The sequence below is a fragment of the Crotalus tigris genome, unplaced genomic scaffold (assembly GCF_016545835.1).
Source record: "Crotalus tigris isolate CLP2741 ecotype Arizona unplaced genomic scaffold, ASM1654583v1 scf7180000024342.5246164, whole genome shotgun sequence".
NCBI lineage: Eukaryota > Metazoa > Chordata > Lepidosauria > Squamata > Viperidae > Crotalus > Crotalus tigris.
Genome location: NW_024100512.1, coordinates 4,850,900 through 4,869,571, shown reverse-complemented (window position 1 = coordinate 4,869,571; position 18,672 = coordinate 4,850,900). Strand labels below are relative to the sequence as shown.

At 42.8% G+C, this 18,672-nt stretch overlaps 1 protein-coding gene across 3 annotated transcripts in view; it reads left to right on the top strand.

The window, feature by feature from the left end:
- The window catches only part of IMPDH2 (inosine monophosphate dehydrogenase 2), a 29,354-nt gene extending 11,309 nt beyond the window's left edge, over window positions 1-18,045 (top strand). The window contains exons 4-15 of one of the 3 annotated variants that reach the window (XM_039326584.1): window positions 227-301; window positions 1,162-1,368; window positions 2,918-3,005; window positions 4,656-4,855; window positions 5,467-5,557; window positions 7,503-7,598; window positions 8,019-8,090; window positions 14,524-14,667; window positions 15,359-15,503; window positions 15,773-15,916; window positions 16,170-16,253; window positions 17,762-18,045. In XM_039326584.1, coding sequence (XP_039182518.1) covers window positions 227-301; window positions 1,162-1,368; window positions 2,918-3,005; window positions 4,656-4,855; window positions 5,467-5,557; window positions 7,503-7,598; window positions 8,019-8,090; window positions 14,524-14,667; window positions 15,359-15,503; window positions 15,773-15,916; window positions 16,170-16,253; window positions 17,762-17,783 — 1,368 coding nt within the window. In that variant the 3' untranslated portion in view covers window positions 17,784-18,045. Of the gene's footprint in view, window positions 1-226; window positions 302-1,161; window positions 1,369-2,917; window positions 3,006-4,655; window positions 4,856-5,466; window positions 5,558-7,502; window positions 7,599-8,018; window positions 8,091-14,523; window positions 14,668-15,358; window positions 15,504-15,772; window positions 15,917-16,169; window positions 16,265-17,761 lie in introns of all 3 variants that reach the window. The other 2 variants (XM_039326585.1, XM_039326586.1) reach the window with 2 other exon arrangements.
- The last annotated feature ends 627 nt before the right edge of the window (window positions 18,046-18,672 follow it).

Here is an 18,672-nt window from a genome sequence, read left to right as displayed (position 1 = left end):
CTGTTTGGAAATATGTAACTAAAAAGCCGAATTTTACACACATTCTCCAAAGTATGTATTTCTGTCATATCAGTCTTGAACACTATGTCTTTCCAAGAAGGAATCTTCTCCTTAAATAACTGCATCAATCTGGGAAGCATTCCTGCTGAACTTGTTGCCTCTTGGCAGATGGTAATGAAGGAACTTACTCTAGTTTCAACATGTTTTTCTTTCTGCATTTGCTCAGCTCACAGGAGGAATAGGATTCATCCATCATAACTGTACTCCAGAATTCCAAGCCAACGAAGTACGGAAAGTTAAGGTAAAACCGCAAACGTCTGGGCAAGTTATTGTCGCTAGAATGAAAGATCTGGTGACAAGTTGAATTGATAAGTGTTTGCATACTTCCTCTTCCCTTCTTCCCATATCCCCTGTCTTATGACAGTTAATTGCTTATAATACTTAGTAGCTGCATCTAATTACAGCTAATTAAAGTCTTATGATAAGAGTTAAGATTGGCAACTGGTGGGCCCTAAAGCAGGATATACAGTATTTAACTGATTCTAATTATGCTGGCATTACAGTAACTAACTTATATAGTACAGTACACTACTATAATTCTACAGTAACCTTTTAGCTGTAAGCTGCCCAGAATCAATTTCAGAGTAAGATGCATGGTATCTAAATTTGATAGATGTATAAACTATAGTTCTTTGATGCCTCCCTAGGCACAGGGATAGGAGTTTCCCATACTGTGTAGCTAAAATCATACTGTGCACTGTTATTCGCAGGCTGCTTAACTTTGCCTACATGTACATCTGTGTTTGGTACTTTAGGAGAATCTTCCATTGTGCTTCAAAGCCATAGCATCACGTGCTACAATAATAATTGTTCATTATTCATTATTCAAACTGGAAAGCCAGTTTGGTGTAATGCTTTAGGTGCTGGCCTAGTAAACCGGGAGATTGTGAGTTCTAGTCCCGTTTTAGGCATGAAAGCTGGCTGGGTGAATTTGGGCCACTCACACTCTCTTGTGAAGTAATAAAGGCATGATAAACATCTAATAAATAAATAATTTCAGAGGATCTGGTGTAGGTAGACTTCACTCTCCTAGGAGTGATGCGACTATTCTTTTCATGTCTTAAGTCTCTCATTCTCCTTTTTAAATGTGTCTTATTCCAGAAATATGAACAAGGATTTATCACGGATCCGGTGGTGCTGAGCCCTAGTGATCGTGTCCGAGATGTGTTTGAAGCAAAAGCCCGTCATGGATTCTGTGGCATCCCCATAACAGACAATGGGAAAATGGGTAGCCGTCTCATGGGGATTATCTCATCCCGAGACATTGATTTCCTGAAAGAGGAAGAGCATGACCTGCCTCTTAGTGAGGTCAGTGAAAGGATTCCTTGAAAGAAAATAAAGGGCTTTTAGTCCTCGACCAGAGTCACAAAAGCTTTTTGATTTACAATGTATTGATAAGAAAAAAAGACAGCATTGATTATCGGGGTAGGCAACCTTGGCTCTTTTATGACTCGTGGACTTCAACACCCAGAATTCCTGAGCCAGCATGGCTCAGCTTGGAAACCTCTCCCTTTCCCCTCAGCGTGGCTGGCTCAGGAATTCTGGGAGTTGAAGTCCACGAGTCATAAAAGAGCTAAGGTTGCCTACCCCTGCACTATATAAAAGACAGGATTTATTCTGATGTCTTTATTGATACCGTGCCATGTTTTGTGACAGTTGCTTTTGAGGAAGTCTTGAATTTGAGCTAAGGCCTCCTAGGGGTCACTATTAAACATTACATATTTTTTAGTTTTGCGGCATTTTTTTCCCTCAGGAACTGCTTTCTAAAAATATATTCTGAGACCTGCCCCTGTTTTCCAAAGAGCATGCAGCACAGCATTTGTTTTGCAATTGTTAATATTTCCCTGTTCAGCCAGCCGACTATTTTCCCATTACCTGATGAGAGCCTTCTGGAATTAGCACGCATTTAGCCAACCGTAACTGGATGTGGGGAGTTTTTTAGCCTTGCAGCCTTCCAACCTATCTGGCTATTTTTAGATTTGTGCTGACAAAATCAGCTAATAGCATGATTTAAAGCTCAGGCAGAAATCCCTACAACTCATTACTAAAGGATTTCTGATAAAATGGAAAAGGGAGAAGGAGAAGCTACAGTTGATTACCCGGAAACAGCTCCAGATAGAATTTCTGTGAGGTCAAGACATCTTAATCGTTCAGTCTTTGACATTGCATCTGTAGGCAAATGAGAATGTAGGCCCGTGTCTAGGTTATACTGCTTCAGTTCGTTGCTGGAGGCACTTGTGATTAAACCTTTGCTATTTAACACACTGACACATATAGCCCATCTAAAATAGATTCCAGAGGGGAAAGCCAATTCTAGCACTTTCTCTGTTAGTGTTTCAGGCTATAAGATTTGTAAGCAATAAATACAGAATAATAGCACTAGCCTAAGTGTTTCCTAATGTTGTTTATATTGTTTATAATGATAGAATCATAAGGTTGGGAGGGACATCGGAAGTGAAGAATACTGCTGATGGATTTTCTTTTATTTTTAAGATTTGTTTAACTTGTGATTTGGAAACTGAACTGTTACGTCTGAAACCGATCTTTAAAAACTGATTGTTAACAATAGTTGAGAAGCCAGATAGAGACAATTACTTTGAGCCGTGTAATTCCTGATTTGGGGACAATAATAATGTCTGGCACTAAGTTGCTTTCCTTCCATTATGGTAAATTGCTCTTTACCACATTAAGCTAATTGTATCAAGTCTGACTGAAACATCTTTCTTGTTCCCTAATAATAAATACAATACATTAGATTACTCTAGGCTGACAAACATTTCCCTCTTAGGCAGTGCTTCTTTGCTCAGCCAAAATGGGAAGGGCATCTGTCTTACTTCAAGCTTTTTATTTTTCATAGATCATGACCAAACGGGAAGATCTTGTTGTAGCTCCTGCAGGAGTTACATTAAAAGAAGCAAATGAAATCTTGCAAAGGAGTAAAAAAGGTATGTGAGAATAGCTATAAAATAGTTTTAGGTGTTGGAGATTGCACTAGTATATTTTTCATCCTGCGCTTAACTTTAGGGCTTAATTTGTTAATATGATGTCACTCTAATAATAATGAATCCTGCTAACTTCATAAGTAAATATGCTACATTGTGCAGTATCAACATTTTCTAGTATAGCTCTAGATGAGGGCTTTTCAACCTTTTCACCCATTGTACCATTTTTAGGATATGGCAACATCCGAGTACCACCAGTTGCCTAGCAAGGTGTCAAAAACTTGTTGACCAAAAAAAAAAAAAAGAAAGAGAAAGAAAGAAAGAAAGAAAGAAAGAAAGAAAGAAAGAAAGAAAGAAAAAAGAAAGGAAAAAGTGATAAAGTACAGGTAGTCCCTGACTTACAACAGTTCACTTAGTGACTGTTTGAAGTTACAATGGCACTGAAAAAAGTGCCCCTCCCCCCAAGCCACAGCCAAGCAAAATGCCTATCCGCCCGGTTGCGTTCTTCCTCCTGTCCGACATTATCATTGTTGTGAGCATTTCTGTTGAGGATTGGCAGCAGGGATGGGGTGGGGGGGGTGTTTGGTTTTTATTTCCCCCCCCCCCCGTCTGTTGGGTAGTTGCAGCAAATTTTGGTCACTTCACATGACCCTGGGACACTATGACCGTAATAAATATGTATCAGTTGCCAAGCATCTGAATGTAAATCACAAGACCCTGGGGATGCTGCAACATTCCAGCTGATCGGTGCTTCTTCTGGGCTCAGCAGAAATGCCAGGATCAGTGCTGCTTTCCAGCTGATTGGTGCTTCTTCAGGGCTCAGCAGAAGCACCAGGATCAGCGCCAAGCTCCAGCTGGAGCCTGGCACTGATCCTGGCACTTCCACTGAGCCCTGACAGCCCTGCGGCTCCAGCCATCTCTCACTCAGGCTTGTGCGGTGCTGCCACCGGTTCAGCTCATTCCCCCCCCTCCCCCGCTACCATTTTTCTAGGATAGTCGCGTACCATCTGCCAGGTGCCAATGTACCACAGGTGGTACCCCTACCACTGGTTGAAAAGCCCTGCTCTAGATTGTTGGTACTGGTGACATACATACATACAAATAAACAAATAAATAAATCCATTAACCATTTAGGAAAAAAATATGTAGCTTCTGTGCCCAAGTCCTAGTCAAATCCTCACTTTTAATAGGTTCATACCCTTGGCTAAGCCAGGTTTGAATAAGCCATCATGAAATGTTTCGATAGTAAACTACTGTCTTTAAACCATAACAGTTGGGTTCATCTAGGTCAAAATAAAGGAAAAGCATACTGAATAAATGATGATGTTGCACTGTACCTATGACTACTATTATAAAGAAAAAGAAATATTCTTAGTCTCAGCTCCTAATAGGCATATATTTTCTTTTTTCCTTCGTTAATTAATTACCTTCTATAGTCTTAGCTGATTAGGAATCGGATGTTTTTGAATCATTTCTATTTAATGAAGGTACTAGGCTGTGCAACTTTAGTTGCCATGTTATGAAAAAATGTTAATATAGCCAATTAAACTGAAAAGAAAACTGGAATTGTCCATCTATATAATGAGGGGAAAAAAACCAAAACCGTTCCTCGGAAATAACAGCAGGTTGTTTGTTTGTTTTTTAAATTTCAAGGAAAATTGCCAATTGTTAATGAAAAAGGAGAGTTGGTGGCCATAATTGCTCGCACAGATCTGAAGAAGAACCGGGACTATCCGCTGGCTTCAAAGGATGCCAAGAAACAGTTGCTCGGTGGGGCAGCAATTGGGACTCATGAAGACGATAGGTACCGTCTTGATCTGCTGGTGCAAGCTGGAGTTGATGTCATTGTATTGGTAAGTGTTAGAGACAATGGGAATCCCACCGAAGAGTAGCAAGGGCGGTGTGGGTGAACTTTATGTGAGACACACTTTGGTAATTAGGTGAAATTACTGTAATTAGGTGCTCTGGGGGATTAGGGCTTGTATTGTTGAATGTCGCTGATCGATTCAGTGAGATGTTATGCTGAGTTGCTTCAGTTTAAATTCAGTACTGACTAGTAGCTGGAAAGAAGAACTTGGCAAGTATTTGTGCAGAACGCTAGACTCCAAATTAAATGGATTTGAATTTTTTTTTTAATTATAAATTTTTACAATTTTACAATAAAAAACCCCTTCCCCAATCCCTCCCAACCCTCCCCAAACCCCCCCCCCCCTTCTTCCCAGAGCTGAATACAGGATTAACTAGAACTTAAAAGGAAAAACTTTTAAACTCAAATAAACCTCAAACAAATATGATTACATTCAATAAACGAATTATTAAGTACTTTAACTCCAATATGTATGAAAAACAGAAAGAGAAAAAGAAGAAAGAAATTAACACTAAAATAATTTCTTTGTCATTACAATCCTACCAATTTTTTTTTAAGGAGCAATAGAGAAATTTCTTTTCTTCTTTTTAATCTCAGGACTCATCTCAGGGGAACTCCATTTTTCAAATCAACATGATCAAATACATCAAGGAGAAATATCCTCATCTGCAAGTCATTGGAGGCAACGGTAATTATTAAACTTGGGCTTGTAATGAAGCCTGTATGTGTTTTGATGAACATTTTGCTGATTATGCTGGGTTCATAAAGTTTGCCATGGATAGCTTTATATCCTAAAATTACTAAAATTTGATAAATGAAAGATAGAAAATCACAGTATCTTGAAGGGTAGCTGTAATAAAGATCAGTATTTTTTCTTTATTAATGTACAGGCAGTCCTTTACTTACAACCAGTTATTTAACTGACCATTCAAAGTGACAACAGATTTTTAAAAAGCTACTTATGACCCGTTCTCATAAGTATATTTTGTCAAAGCAATAATATCCTATATTAACAGTGTTGACATCACAACTGCTACACCCCCCCCCGTGGTCATGTGATCGCATTTCAGGTTCTTGATTACCGGCTTCATTTATAAAGGGGTCGGAGGGTCCCACAATCATGTGACTGTGACTTGCGGTGTATTTTGCCAGTTTCTAGAAGAATGGATTTACTTAATGACATGCAGGTTGCTTTACAATGTCAATAGCTTACTTCATGGCCATTGTAAAATCAGGTTCAGTCATGTGGTACCTCCAATTGTGATCCCAATGATTTATGACCAAAATTCTTGGCTCCACTGTAGTTCTCTGTCCTAGTAACAATCATCCCAATTTTTAGTGGTTAAAGCAGATTTGTCCAACACAATCCAGCAAGAATTGAAATTTGAGCCTACATTTGTAGCTTTGTCTGATGTAATAGCTTCCTCTCTACAGGTAAGTCTTTAACTTATGGACATAACTGAAGCCGGAATTTCTGTGTAAGTCACTGCAGTTGTGACCTGATTTTACGATAATTTTATGTCAGTTGTTAAGCAAATCACCATGTTCGTTAAGTGAATCCACTATCCCAGGGGTAGGCAACCTCGGCTCTTTTATGACTCGTGGACTTCAACTCCCAGAAGTCGTGTCAGAATTCTTGAGCCAGCCATGCTGAGGGGAAAAGGAGAGGTTTCCAAGCTCAGCCATGCTGGCTCAGGAATTCTGGGAGTTGAAGTCCACGAGTCATAAAAGAGCCGAGGTTGCCTACCCCTGCACTTTCCCAATGGGTGTTTTTTTTCTTCTTCTGGAAACCGGCAAAAAAAGGTTGCAAATAGTGTGACTGCAGGATGTGGCAACCGGTCATAGATGTAAGCCAAGCACTTAATCTTGTGATCGCTGAGGAGGTGCAAAGGCTGTAGGTCAGTGGTTCTCAACCTTTTTAATGCCGCGACCCCCCCCCAACCGATCGTAAGTCGAGGACTACTCAACCGGTCGTAAGTCGAGGACTACTCAACTGGTGCAGCACCGTTTGCAGAATGGGACTTTTGGTGGGCTCAGCAGGGCAGAGACAGCCTGGACAATTCCTATTGGCTTTTGAAAGCCAATAGAATTGGACTCTATTCAAGAGAGTCTATTCTATTGGCTTTCAAAAGCCAATAGAATAAAAGGGAGTAGCACAGCTAAGGAAAAAGGGAAAAAAATGGCAGACTGCGTTGTTTGGCGACCCCTGTGAAATGGTCGTTCGACCCCAAATGGGGTCCTGACCCACAGGTTGAGAACCACTGCTGTAGGTGAAAGCACAGGTTGTAAATCACTTTTTCTAAAGCTGTCGTAACTTTGAACTGTTGTTAAATGAGTAATCATAAGCCAAGGACCACATGCAATTTGAAAAATGGCCTTGCACAAAATCTATTTGTTTGAAAGGAGGTGCCATTTCTTGCTGTAGAGCAGGGGTCTCCAAACTTGACAGCTTTAAGACTTGTGGCCTTCAACTCCCAGAATTCCTCAGCCAGCATGGCTGGCTGAGGAATTCTGGGAGTTGAAGGCCACAAGTCTTAAAGCTGCCAAGTTTGGAGACCCCTGTCATAGAGTGACGATAGCTGCTCCATTAATGGAGGCCAATTCCCTTAGACATCTTTTCTCCCTTTTCTCAGTGGTGACAGCAGCCCAGGCAAAGAACCTGATTGACGCCGGGGCCGATGCCCTGAGGGTCGGCATGGGCAGCGGCTCCATCTGCATCACCCAAGAAGGTAAACGATAGCGTTGCACGTACTCTCAATCTGACCTGACCCCTATGGATTGCTGGAGAAAAATACGTACAGCTTTTTGGGAAGGGAGGGGTGCCGGTCGAATGGGTGATTAGATCCATTTTGATCTGTCCTGATTCCGGGGGTAGCGGCTGAGGTATTACTCTGAGCATCCGAGGTAGAAGGCAGCCTGTGAACACGTTGCAGTTGAATTGTGCGTAAAATCCACATTAAAAAAAAACAAAGAGAGGCTTGTGGGCTGCTAAAGTCAGGGCAATTTCATAGTTGGACATGTTTCCTGCCCCACCCCCTATCCTGCAGCAATTGGAGTGTGGCCTGGCTGCACAATGTCACTGTTCAGGAGAGCGTTTGCTTGTTCCTCCCTCTTTATCTCTAAACTCTGTGTGTTTTTGTCTTGTTTAGCTGCTCCAAAGGTCCCTCCAGACCTAAAGTCCCACAGCCCCAAAAGCCCTTCCGCGGTCACTGGCACCTATAGTAAGTCATTGCCCCTTCCCTGCCCCTTAATTTTGTGGCTTGGAGGAAGGCTCTGATTGGCTGCCCATTATTTCCTCCTACCTTTCTGCTTGTTTGAGAATAATCTGGTTAGAGACACACTCGGGGTCTTATGGCTTTGGACACTGGTGGTTAAAGCGGAGTTGTCGTTTTTTTCCCTGAGTTTTTCCAAAAGCAGGGTTCTACTGTTGTCGTTGCTATCAAATGAAGATTTCCTTCCTTAAATCCAGAACTGAAATTTTAAATGGCTCCTTTGCTCTCCTCCTTTTCTTCTTTATAGAGCCAAATTCTATAATTACTTGCACACAGTTCAGCGATAATTTGAATCTCTTGACACTAAAAGTTAAAATGGGTTTAATTTTCATTGTATGAAATGCAAAATAGGTAATGTGCTTTCTCTTTCAGATGTTAAATTGGCTGTAGTATGAGTTGGTCTAAGTTCTCCAGCTACTAAGGTTTATGTTTAAAATATGATTTATGGACATACAGTTTAGGATTATTGGATATGTATTACCAGTATGTTATGCAGGCCAGTTCCAAAGGGAAAAAGTGGCCCCCATCTTGCTGTTTTCTTTTAGAGCTACACAAGTGGTGTTTTATGCCTGCCAGGAAGAGTACTTTTGATGAATGATGGCTCTAAATATCTACCTCTGTAATTTCAAATGAACCCTTATTCAGTTAAGTAATCCTTTGTAGGCAATGTTTTCAATATTTGAAATACCCTAAACCAGGCATGTCAAACACAAGGCCCGGGGGCCGGATGTGGCCCGCGAAGTGGTTTCATGTGGCCCGCGAAGCCATCCTGGAAACAGTAGGGAACGGCCCCCGCTGCCTTGGCCCTGGCCCAGGCTGGCCGGGAGCCAATGTACAATTTTGTGGTGGCCATCTATGCTGAAACGCATTCAGTCTTAGCTCCACAAGGCTGTCCGGAAACAATGAGGAACCAGCCCCTGTCGTGTCAGCCCCGCCCCCTGGGCGCATGCTGGGAAGGTGTCACCCTTTGTGAGGAATGAAGAAATGGACCATGCCTTGGCGCTTGCCCCAGTCCCACCCCCTTCTGCCAGAGACCCTCAGATGTGTCCCACTCCTGCCCAGGACCCCACAGGCACCCTTGAGGCAAACGATGTAGAGCTGGCCATGCCCACCCAGTAGGCCACACCTACTCTATCCACGCCTACCCAGTAGGCCACACCCACCCTGGCCACACCCACCCAGCCCCCCCAAGGGCAACCGCAATGCTGATGCGGCCCTCAGTGAAATTGAGTTTGACACCCCTGCCTTAAACATTTGTGTTGCCCATTCAGGATACATTTTCCTCTAAGAAATTATCTTCCAGTATGAAACAAGGTTTCAGCCTATTTTTCAGTGGAACTGTATCACATCATAGATGCTTCTTATTGATCAATAAGAGACTTCTTGAAAAAAGTAGTCATTTGTTTTTCCAAGACTTCCTGAAACTGTCCTTTATCTGAGATAGCTCCATTAATGTTATAGGGCAGGAATGTCAAACTGCCGGCCCGCGGGCCGGGTGTGTCATCCGGAAGCCGCACCCACCCCATTGCGGGCAATGGCAAAACCGTCCCGATATGTTGCGCATGTCACGTGACGTCGCGAGTTTGACATGTCTGTTATAGGGGTCCCTGCCTGAGCAGCGGGTTAGAGTAGATATCCAAGATGCCTTCCAACTCTGTTATTCTGTTGTGTGTGGACTTCAACTCCCAGAATTCCCCAGCCTGTTTGTAGCCTTTAAAAACACGTAGAAAGATTGTGATGTTTGAGTGATGACAGCTGAAACTATGGGATCTCTTAAACCCTGGCATCGTATTTTCTTCTGATTTTAGAAATCTACCCTGGAGAATGCGAGAGTTGTGGAAATAATTCCAGGAGGGAAGAACTCTTAAATTACTGAATTATGTATCTTCCCCTTGTTCAGTTGCTTTTAATGTTGTAGATTCTTGTGATGTAAGATAGGTACAGTACATTTTTTTTAACTTGGTACTGTATTTTTTTAGTTTTGAATTTAATGTCGGATGTATATTAAACCAGTTGAGATGTGTTTGGTTTAAGAAGTTGCAGGCAAGTACTACATTTTCTCCCGCCTACCCATACTTCAAAGCTCTATTTAATAATATCTAAATATCCCACAAATTCAAAGTATGATTCAGCTATCCCCCACTGAATTATGTGCGTATATTACACTTATTTACAAAATTCCTGATTTAAACTGAGTGAATATGTTCTGCATGTGGAGGGCCATTGGCTCATCCTTTGAATGGGTGGAGAGACACTGTTTCCAAACTTTTAGCCATGCTTTGACAGTGGTTAAATATGAATAGAGGAAGCATGCCACAAATCATAAGTTCTTTTGGTTTGAAACAGCTTTGTTTTACATTATGTAATGTAATGTAACATCTTCTTGGGTTCGGATTACATATTTAATCATTGCCAAATCACAAACTGGGATGTGCAAAAGCTTGTGCAGAAGAAGCTGGAGGCCATGTAAATGACACATGCATAACATGTTTACCAGTTAATTATTTTATGATTCAGCCTGATCTGTGGATAGGCCTAAATATTATGAGACGCTGGGCTGGAAAAAATACAACCCAAAACCCACTTATTTATCGCCGGAGTGCCAGGTGGACATGGTCCACTGAGTGGGTATGGCTGTGGTGGTCATGGCAGATTGAGTGGGTATGGCCAAGGTGGGCGTGATCACCTCGATGTTGCTCATGGGGAGGGACGCCTGTGGGGACTGGGCAGGGTTGCGGGAGATCCAAGGGGTCTGTGGCAGGTGGGGCGGTGGGCAGGAGGCTTGTCCTGCGGAGTGAGGCAAGGCAAGGCGGGGGAGCCATTGTCACAGGGCAAGGTGAGGCCGGGGCGGCTGCTGCCTGACACCATCGGCCCCTGCACACAGAGGGCAGTGAGCGCATGGGTGCTGGGATGCACCCGGCCATGTGGGACCTTGGCGAGTTAGCAGGCGGCTGGTTGAAGAGGGACGGTTGCCATCTCTGGGGCATGGCACAGGTGGCCACAGAGAGGGCTCTGAGTGCCGCCTCTGGCAGGCGTGCCATAGGTTCGCCACCACTGGCTTAAACCATTGTTTTCCCAATTAAGCCAAGTTCTATTTATATATTGCTGTGCCTCACCTTAAAGGGGATTGTTGTAACCTTTTAGACAATTACGTTCAACAGAAGACTACATCTACCTATTTTGTATCTCTTATTTTGGGAAACGTAAAAGGTTAAAGCAGTTTCGTGCCAAATTACTATAGCAAATTTCAAACCCTGCTTTGAAGCCAATGCCACCTGTGTGAATCATGAAGCTGAGAACTGAATTCTCTCACTCCATGGTATCATATCCTAATTTTTAAAGGGTTGGTCTCAAGTATACAATTATATAGACATCAGCTTGCAAAACTCAGCTACTCAAGAGATTGCTTTTCTATTTCAGAGAATAACTGCATGCTTTAAAAATTATTTGGAAAAAAAAATGCTTCGGGCCTTGCACGACCTGATGTCTGTCTGCTATTGACGCAAGCAGCTGCATCATTTTTCATGCTCTCATGGAAGCATGAAGAAAGTGTGGGCTCCTTTAAAGAATAGCAGAAGTGTACTGGATTCAAGCAAGACCTAAAGCAGTAATTCCAAACCATTTTTGAAGTGTGAGTTTATGTACATCGCTTGATAGGTTTTAAAAGTTCTTAACATAGAAAAATCCTTTTTAACATTTTTTTTTTAGCTTTGATGTTGCCTTTGCAGAAATGAGACCGTCTCTTTAGGACTAACACTGTTTTGATTTTGCTGGCAGCCCATTTCACGGTTGATTTGAATTCCAGTTCAATGCAGTTGCTGTTAGTTAAAAGTCAAACTGATTGGGTTGCCTGTACTTGGCCCTAGAAACTGAAAGGAAACACAACAGCTGAGTTGGTCTAAAAGTGATTTGTGTGGGGACCAGTTTCTTGGAGAAGCACTGAGTTGACTTTGGCAGTGCAGACAATACTGAAACTCTGCATTTAACAGGAAGTTTGTACTCTAATTTTGCACGGTTCTGAATGAATCTGAATCACTGTTCTAACTAATGGTGAAAAAGGTTTTAAATTAAAAGCCAACTGGGGAGATTGTCCTATTTAGTGGGAGGGAGGGAGGGAGGGGTATTTATGTCAATCTCTGTGCATGGCCTTGGCTATCCATGATGTATCAATTACAATCTGGGCATAATGGAAAATCTAGGGCACACAATTTGATGCAAAGTGAAAAAGAGCCCTTGCTGATATATTTCGGAGATCTTTTATTCCGTTCCCGATTCATTGTGAGCTCTATGCAGATGATATCCTGTTTTGGTTTCAGTCACCCTGCATGCCAGAGGTAGCCAGCTTGATGAAAACTTTCAGTGAGAGATACTGGATTCTGATCATCCAGTAAAAATCAAGTTTTTATTAGAGATAGTGATTATTACTGTATAGCTGGAGACTGCTATCTGCAAGTAGGTTGACTGGAAGCAACTATTAATCATCATACTTGCATGGATTTATATCTGCCTCTGGGGCGATACCCTCCGAGGTTTGCCAGAACTGGAAAGACATACAATTCCCTTGATACACTCAGGGAAGAAATAGCTGAAGGATGTCTTTTCTGAAAATTGATTTACTTTTATTTATTTATTTATTTTGGGCTCATGCTGAAAATGCCATGCACTTTGAGGACGTGTGTGTGTGTGTGTACACATACATACATACATACATACATACATACATACATACATACATACATACAGTGGGGCAAAAAAGTATTTAGTCAGCCACCAATTGTGCAAGTTCTCCCACTTAAAAAGATGAGAGAGGCCTGTAACTGTCATCATAGGTAGACCTCAACTATGAGAGACAAAATGAGAAAACAAATCCAGACAATCACATTGTCTGATTTGGAAAGAATTTATTTGCAAATTATGGTGGAAAATAAGTATGTGGTCACCTACAAACAAGCAAGATTTCTGGCTCTCACAGACCTGTAACGTCTTCTTTAAGAGGCTCCTCTGTCCTCCACTCATTACCTGTATTAATGGCACCTGTTTGAACTTGTTATCAGTATAAAAGACACCTGTCCACAACCTCAAACAGTCACACTCCAAACTCCACTATGGTGAAGACCAAAGAGCTGTCGAAGGACACCAGAAACAAAATTGTAGACCTGCACCAGGTTGGGAAAACTGAATCTGCAATAGGCAAGCGGCTTGGTGTGAAGAAATCAACTGTGGGAGCAATAATTAGAAAATGGAAGACATACAAGACCACTGATAATCTCCCTCGATCTGGGGTTCCACGCAAGATCTCACCTCGTGGGGTCAACATGATCACAAGAACGGTAAGCAAAAATCCCAGAACCACACGGGGGGACCTAGTGAATGACCTGCAGAGAGCTGGGACCAACGTAACAAAGGCAACCATCAGTAGCACACTACGCCGCCAGGGACTCAGATCCTGCAGTGCCAGACGTGTCCCCCTGCTTAAGCCAGTACATGTCCGGGCCTGTCTGAAGTTTGCTAGAGAGCATTTGGATGATCCAGAAGAGGATTGGGAGAATGTCCTATGGTCAGATGAAACCAAAGTAGAACTCGTCGTGTTTGGAGGAGAGAGAATGCTGAGTTGCATCCAAAGAACACCATACCTACTGTGAAGCATGGGGGTGGCAACATCATGCTTTGGGGCTGTTTCTCTGCAAAGGGACCAGGACGACTGATCCGTGTACAGGAAACAATGAATGGGGCCATGTATTGTGAGATTTTGAGTGCAAACCTCCTTCCATCAGCAAGGGCATTGAAGATGAAACATGGCTGGGTCTTTCAGCATGACAATGATCCCAAACACACCGCCCGGCAACGAAGGAGTGGCTTCGTAAAAAGCATTTCAAGGTCCTGGAGTGGCCTAGCCAGTCTCCAGATCTCAACCCCATAGAAAACCTTTGGAGGGAGTTGAAAGTCCGTGTTGCCCAGTGACAGCCCCAAAACATTGCTCTAGAGGAGATCTGCATGGAGGAATGGGCCAACATACCAACAACAATGTGTGCCAACCTTGTGAAGACTTACAGAAAACGTTTGACTTCTGTCATTGCCAACAAAGGATATATAACAAAGTATTGAGATGAACATTTGATATTGACCAAATACTTATTTTCCACCATCATTTGCAAATAAATTCTTTCCAAATCAGACAATGTGATTGTCTGGATTTGTTTTCTCATTTTGTCTCTCATAGTTGAGGTCTACCTATGATGACAATTACAGGCCTCTCTCATCTTTTTAAGTGGGAGAACTTGCACAATTGGTGGCTGACTAAATACTTTTTTGCCCCATTGTATTCTGCTGTAGAATAAAATTGACTTCTTTTGCTTCTTTTATCTTCATCTGCCCTGTTTAGTCTTAGCATGTGGCAGGCCCCAAGCCACAGCAGTCTACAAAGTATCTGAGTATGCTCGAAGATTTGGTGTGCCAGTGATTGCAGATGGAGGCATCCAGACGGTTGGACACATTGCCAAGGCCCTTGCACTTGGTGCTTCTACAGGTGAAATTAGAATTACAAACTACTTTCTAATACGTACTTTCGGCTCATGGGATCATGATAATTTCCAGTCATAGTCTTTAGAAAGGAGTGGAGTTGTTTGTGGATATAAGACCGTAGAGCAGGTATGTCAAATTGCCAGCTCGCGGGCCGGATGCATCATGCCGAAACCGTGCCCACCCCATTGCCGGCAATGGGAAAAAAGCCACGATACGTCGCGACACATCACGTGACGTTGCGAGTTTGACACCCCTGCCATAGAGAGATCTTGTATTGTACTATACACCATGTTTGTGGCTCAAAGGCAGGGCTAGAAGCCATGCCTACATTGCAGAACTTGTTGGGAAGAACAGTTACAGATACCTATAGAGATATAGATAGCACTGTGTTATTACAGCTTCAGAAAAATGCAGTATATTACATCCATATATCTACTTTTGGGAAAAAATGATGGGTTTTCACAATATGTGTGTCTTTATAAGCTTACCTAGTTTTATGTGTACATACATGAATGCAATTAACTTTATCTAAGCTAATTTATCTAAGTTTTATCTAAATTGCTGATATCTGAGCTTTATCTAAGATGCTGATATCTAAGTTAACTTACTTTCCCAAATTCCTGTCCTATTTCCTGTTCATTTTTTTCCACATTCTCTCACACACTCTTGCTTGCATTTGTTTTCCCTGATTCTAGTGATGATGGGGTCCCTTCTAGCTGCTACCTCAGAAGCCCCCGGGGAGTATTTTTTCTCTGATGGGATCAGGCTGAAGAAATACCGTGGCATGGGCTCTCTGGATGCAATGGACAAGAACCTAGGCAGCCAGAACAGATATTTCAGGTAAGAGGAATCGAATACTGTGCAAACAAGTCCATGCAGAAAAGGCAAGTTATGTACAAAGCTGAACTTACAGGACTGTTTCACCTTAATAGAATTGCCTTCCTCTAGAAGGTTGTCCGAATGCGTTTCTGAATAGATTTAATATATTTGGACAGGTATTTAATAGTTTTTCTCCTTTAAAATATGTTCTCTTTTTTGAGGTAATTAATGGACTGAACAATCACAGTTCTGCAGTTCTCATAGGCTTTTCTGTTGTTTGTTCTTCTCAGCGAGACGGATAAAATTAAAGTGGCCCAGGGGGTCTCTGGGGCTGTGCAGGACAAGGGCTCAATCCATAAGTTCGTGCCATACCTGATTGCTGGCATCCAGCATTCCTGCCAAGACATTGGCTCAAAGAGTTTAACGCAGCTGAGGTAAGGGCAAGAACAGTTTCTCCGTCATTACCCTGCTCTGTAGCTCAAATATTGTTTTGGAGCTGCTGGTGGCATTGGCTGTACGCATGTGTGATGAATGCAAGTGGTGTTTGGAAATCTATGAAGCAAGACTTCAATTCCTGGTACAAATTGATTCGGGCCTGTCCTGCAACTCCACAGTTGTAGCGTCTGTGCTGTGCGGATTTTTGTGGCAAAATTGGAAATGTTACTTTTTCCTCCCTTTGATTGCCAGGGCCATGATGTATTCCGGAGAGCTGAAATTTGAGAAGAGGACAACATCTGCTCAAGTGGAAGGAGGGGTTCATGGCCTTCACTCGTAAGCTTATCGTGCGCACCTTTCGTTTTGAATAAATGGAGAATTCAAATTGTGGATTCTGCCACATATCCTACAGTGGAGGCAGGGCATTCTACCCTAGCTCTTTCTCTCTTCCAGTCGTTCTGAAGCAGCCCTTAGGAAGGTTCTTGCATTGCTTTTTGTGGCAGAAGATACATCGTTCCTTGTTCTGGCTCTGTCTTCTTCCAGAGATCAAGCATGTCCATCCACTCTGCCAAGGACTCTCTCAGTTATGGCAGATCCCCAACTTTCCTTTTTTTTTTTTTTTAATTTGCTACTTCTTTGTCTTACATAAGCACAGTGAGTTTTCTTGCCTGATTGGCAAGCCGACAGCAATGCAGTGATATAAATAAGTCAGAAGCCTTCTCGATATCTGGGGCTTAGCCGTGGGACCAGTTTCCAGCAACACATCAGCTTACCTTTTTGCCTCCCCATTCTTCTATCTTTAGGAGATGCTAGCTAACGTTGCAGCCCTGGTTTGCCAGCCACAGACCTCAAATCTCACATCTGCCAGAGAGCCATTGCTGTTCCTCTGGGGCATGTAGTGGGCATGAGTACTGGAGTTAATGGAAACCAGCTGTGCTAGGTGCTCTGTTCCAGCACCTCCTGCCCCCCAACCCTTTGGGCAACAGGGACTGGTTCTGTGGAGAGGGATTTTTCCACAGGCCAGAGGGGGCCTGATTTTGTGTGCTGCCTACATCCCACGGATGGGGCTTGCTTGTTTGCGTGGCCCGTTTTTTTGGCATGCTGCAGCTCAGTGCCGTTCCACAGACTGGGGGTTGGGGATCCCTGCTCTATTCACTGCAGTCTCCGTAGGGAATTCCTCCCCCTCCCCCAACCTTCCACTTCTGAAAGACCTCTAGGGAAATACACACAAATTCTAGTCAGTCCACAACTTGTTTGGATAGTGAACACCCATCCCACAGGGACCAAAATTGCTGGAGCCACCGTTATGGGTCTACCCAACTGCATCCAATACTAGTAGTCACCTTCTGCAGTGCTCTCCTCAGTCTTACCAGCCACTCTCAGCCCATCCTCCCCTCCCAAAAGGAGATGGGCTCCCTGCTAAGACTGTCCACTCTCCATCGTGCGAGATTTAAGCCCTAACCCAAGTTTTGTTTGAACTCTAGTGCAAGTCAGCTTTAGAGTTTCTAGTGTGGAAAATTGCATTCTTGATAACCATAACTTCTACCAGATGGGGGTCAAGAAAAGGAGAAATCTGTGTCAAGAAAAAAAATCCCATTAGCCAGCCAGACATCATCACTACCTGAAGTCAACCTTCATTGTTGAGATGAATTTGGATTTTTACTAGGGCCATAATATGGTCCTCCTGCTGCCCAAGGTTCAGTTAGAAAGGAAATCGGCATAAACTGGATGTGAAATAACAAGGGAAGAGATAGATGATTTCCAAGTAACCAGCTGTCACCCCATTTCCTCCCTCCCTCCGCCAAATTTTGCCATTGCTTAACACAATTCCTTTTGTTTCCTAGATACGAGAAGCGTCTTTTCTGATGATGGGTCCCTTGCGCATTTCCAGAGCCTCTTTTGTCATGCGGGGCTCATGCAGCCACGATCATGAACTGCTCCCTTCACAGAAGTGCCATTTTGCTAAAGACACAGAGCTACGTGCCATTTTCCAAATCATCAGCTGCTCTGACCAAGGCTGAAGAGAACTTATTCCAGAGATGGTGCTGTATACCGACGGAAGCCCTGTAGACCTGTGTTCTTACACTATTTTTACAATAAAACTTGAGGAACGAGTCTTTTAACTTTTTCCAGTGCATCTGGGGATCAGTTTAGCCTGTCTTTTCTGTTGGTAGTTTCTAAAGGAGAATTTGATCGGCTACTCTCCAACGTATGTCAACAAAACCTTTCCTATATACACAGAGTCATCCATTTTACTTCCTAAAAATGATTTTCACCCATTCCCCTATGCCAGGGGTTCTCAACCTTGGCAACTTTAAGACTTGTGGACTTCAACTCCCAGAATTCCTCAGCCAGCTTTGCTGGCTGAGGAATTCTGGGAGTTGAAGTTCACAAGTCTTAAAGTTGCCAAGGTTGAGAACCCCTGCCCTATGCAAACGTTGCAACATGCACACTCCCTGTCACATTCTTCTTAAACTCATTTCCAGCTATTGCTTTGCTCCATATGAAAGATTATTTTTTGGAAGCAAAGAGTTTCCAGCTTCCAGAGATTGTTTTATCCACCCCAAACTATGTCTAAAATAGCGGATGTTCAGATTTATATGAAAAAGGCATCTGTTGGTGCTCCAACCCAATGTTCAGGTATGAAGGAGAACATTCTTTTCTAGTTTCAAAGCAGAAAGATTTATCACTATCCAAGATCAATGTTAGTGGGAGGACTGTTGGTTATGTTACATTCTTAGGCCTAGTTATCTGC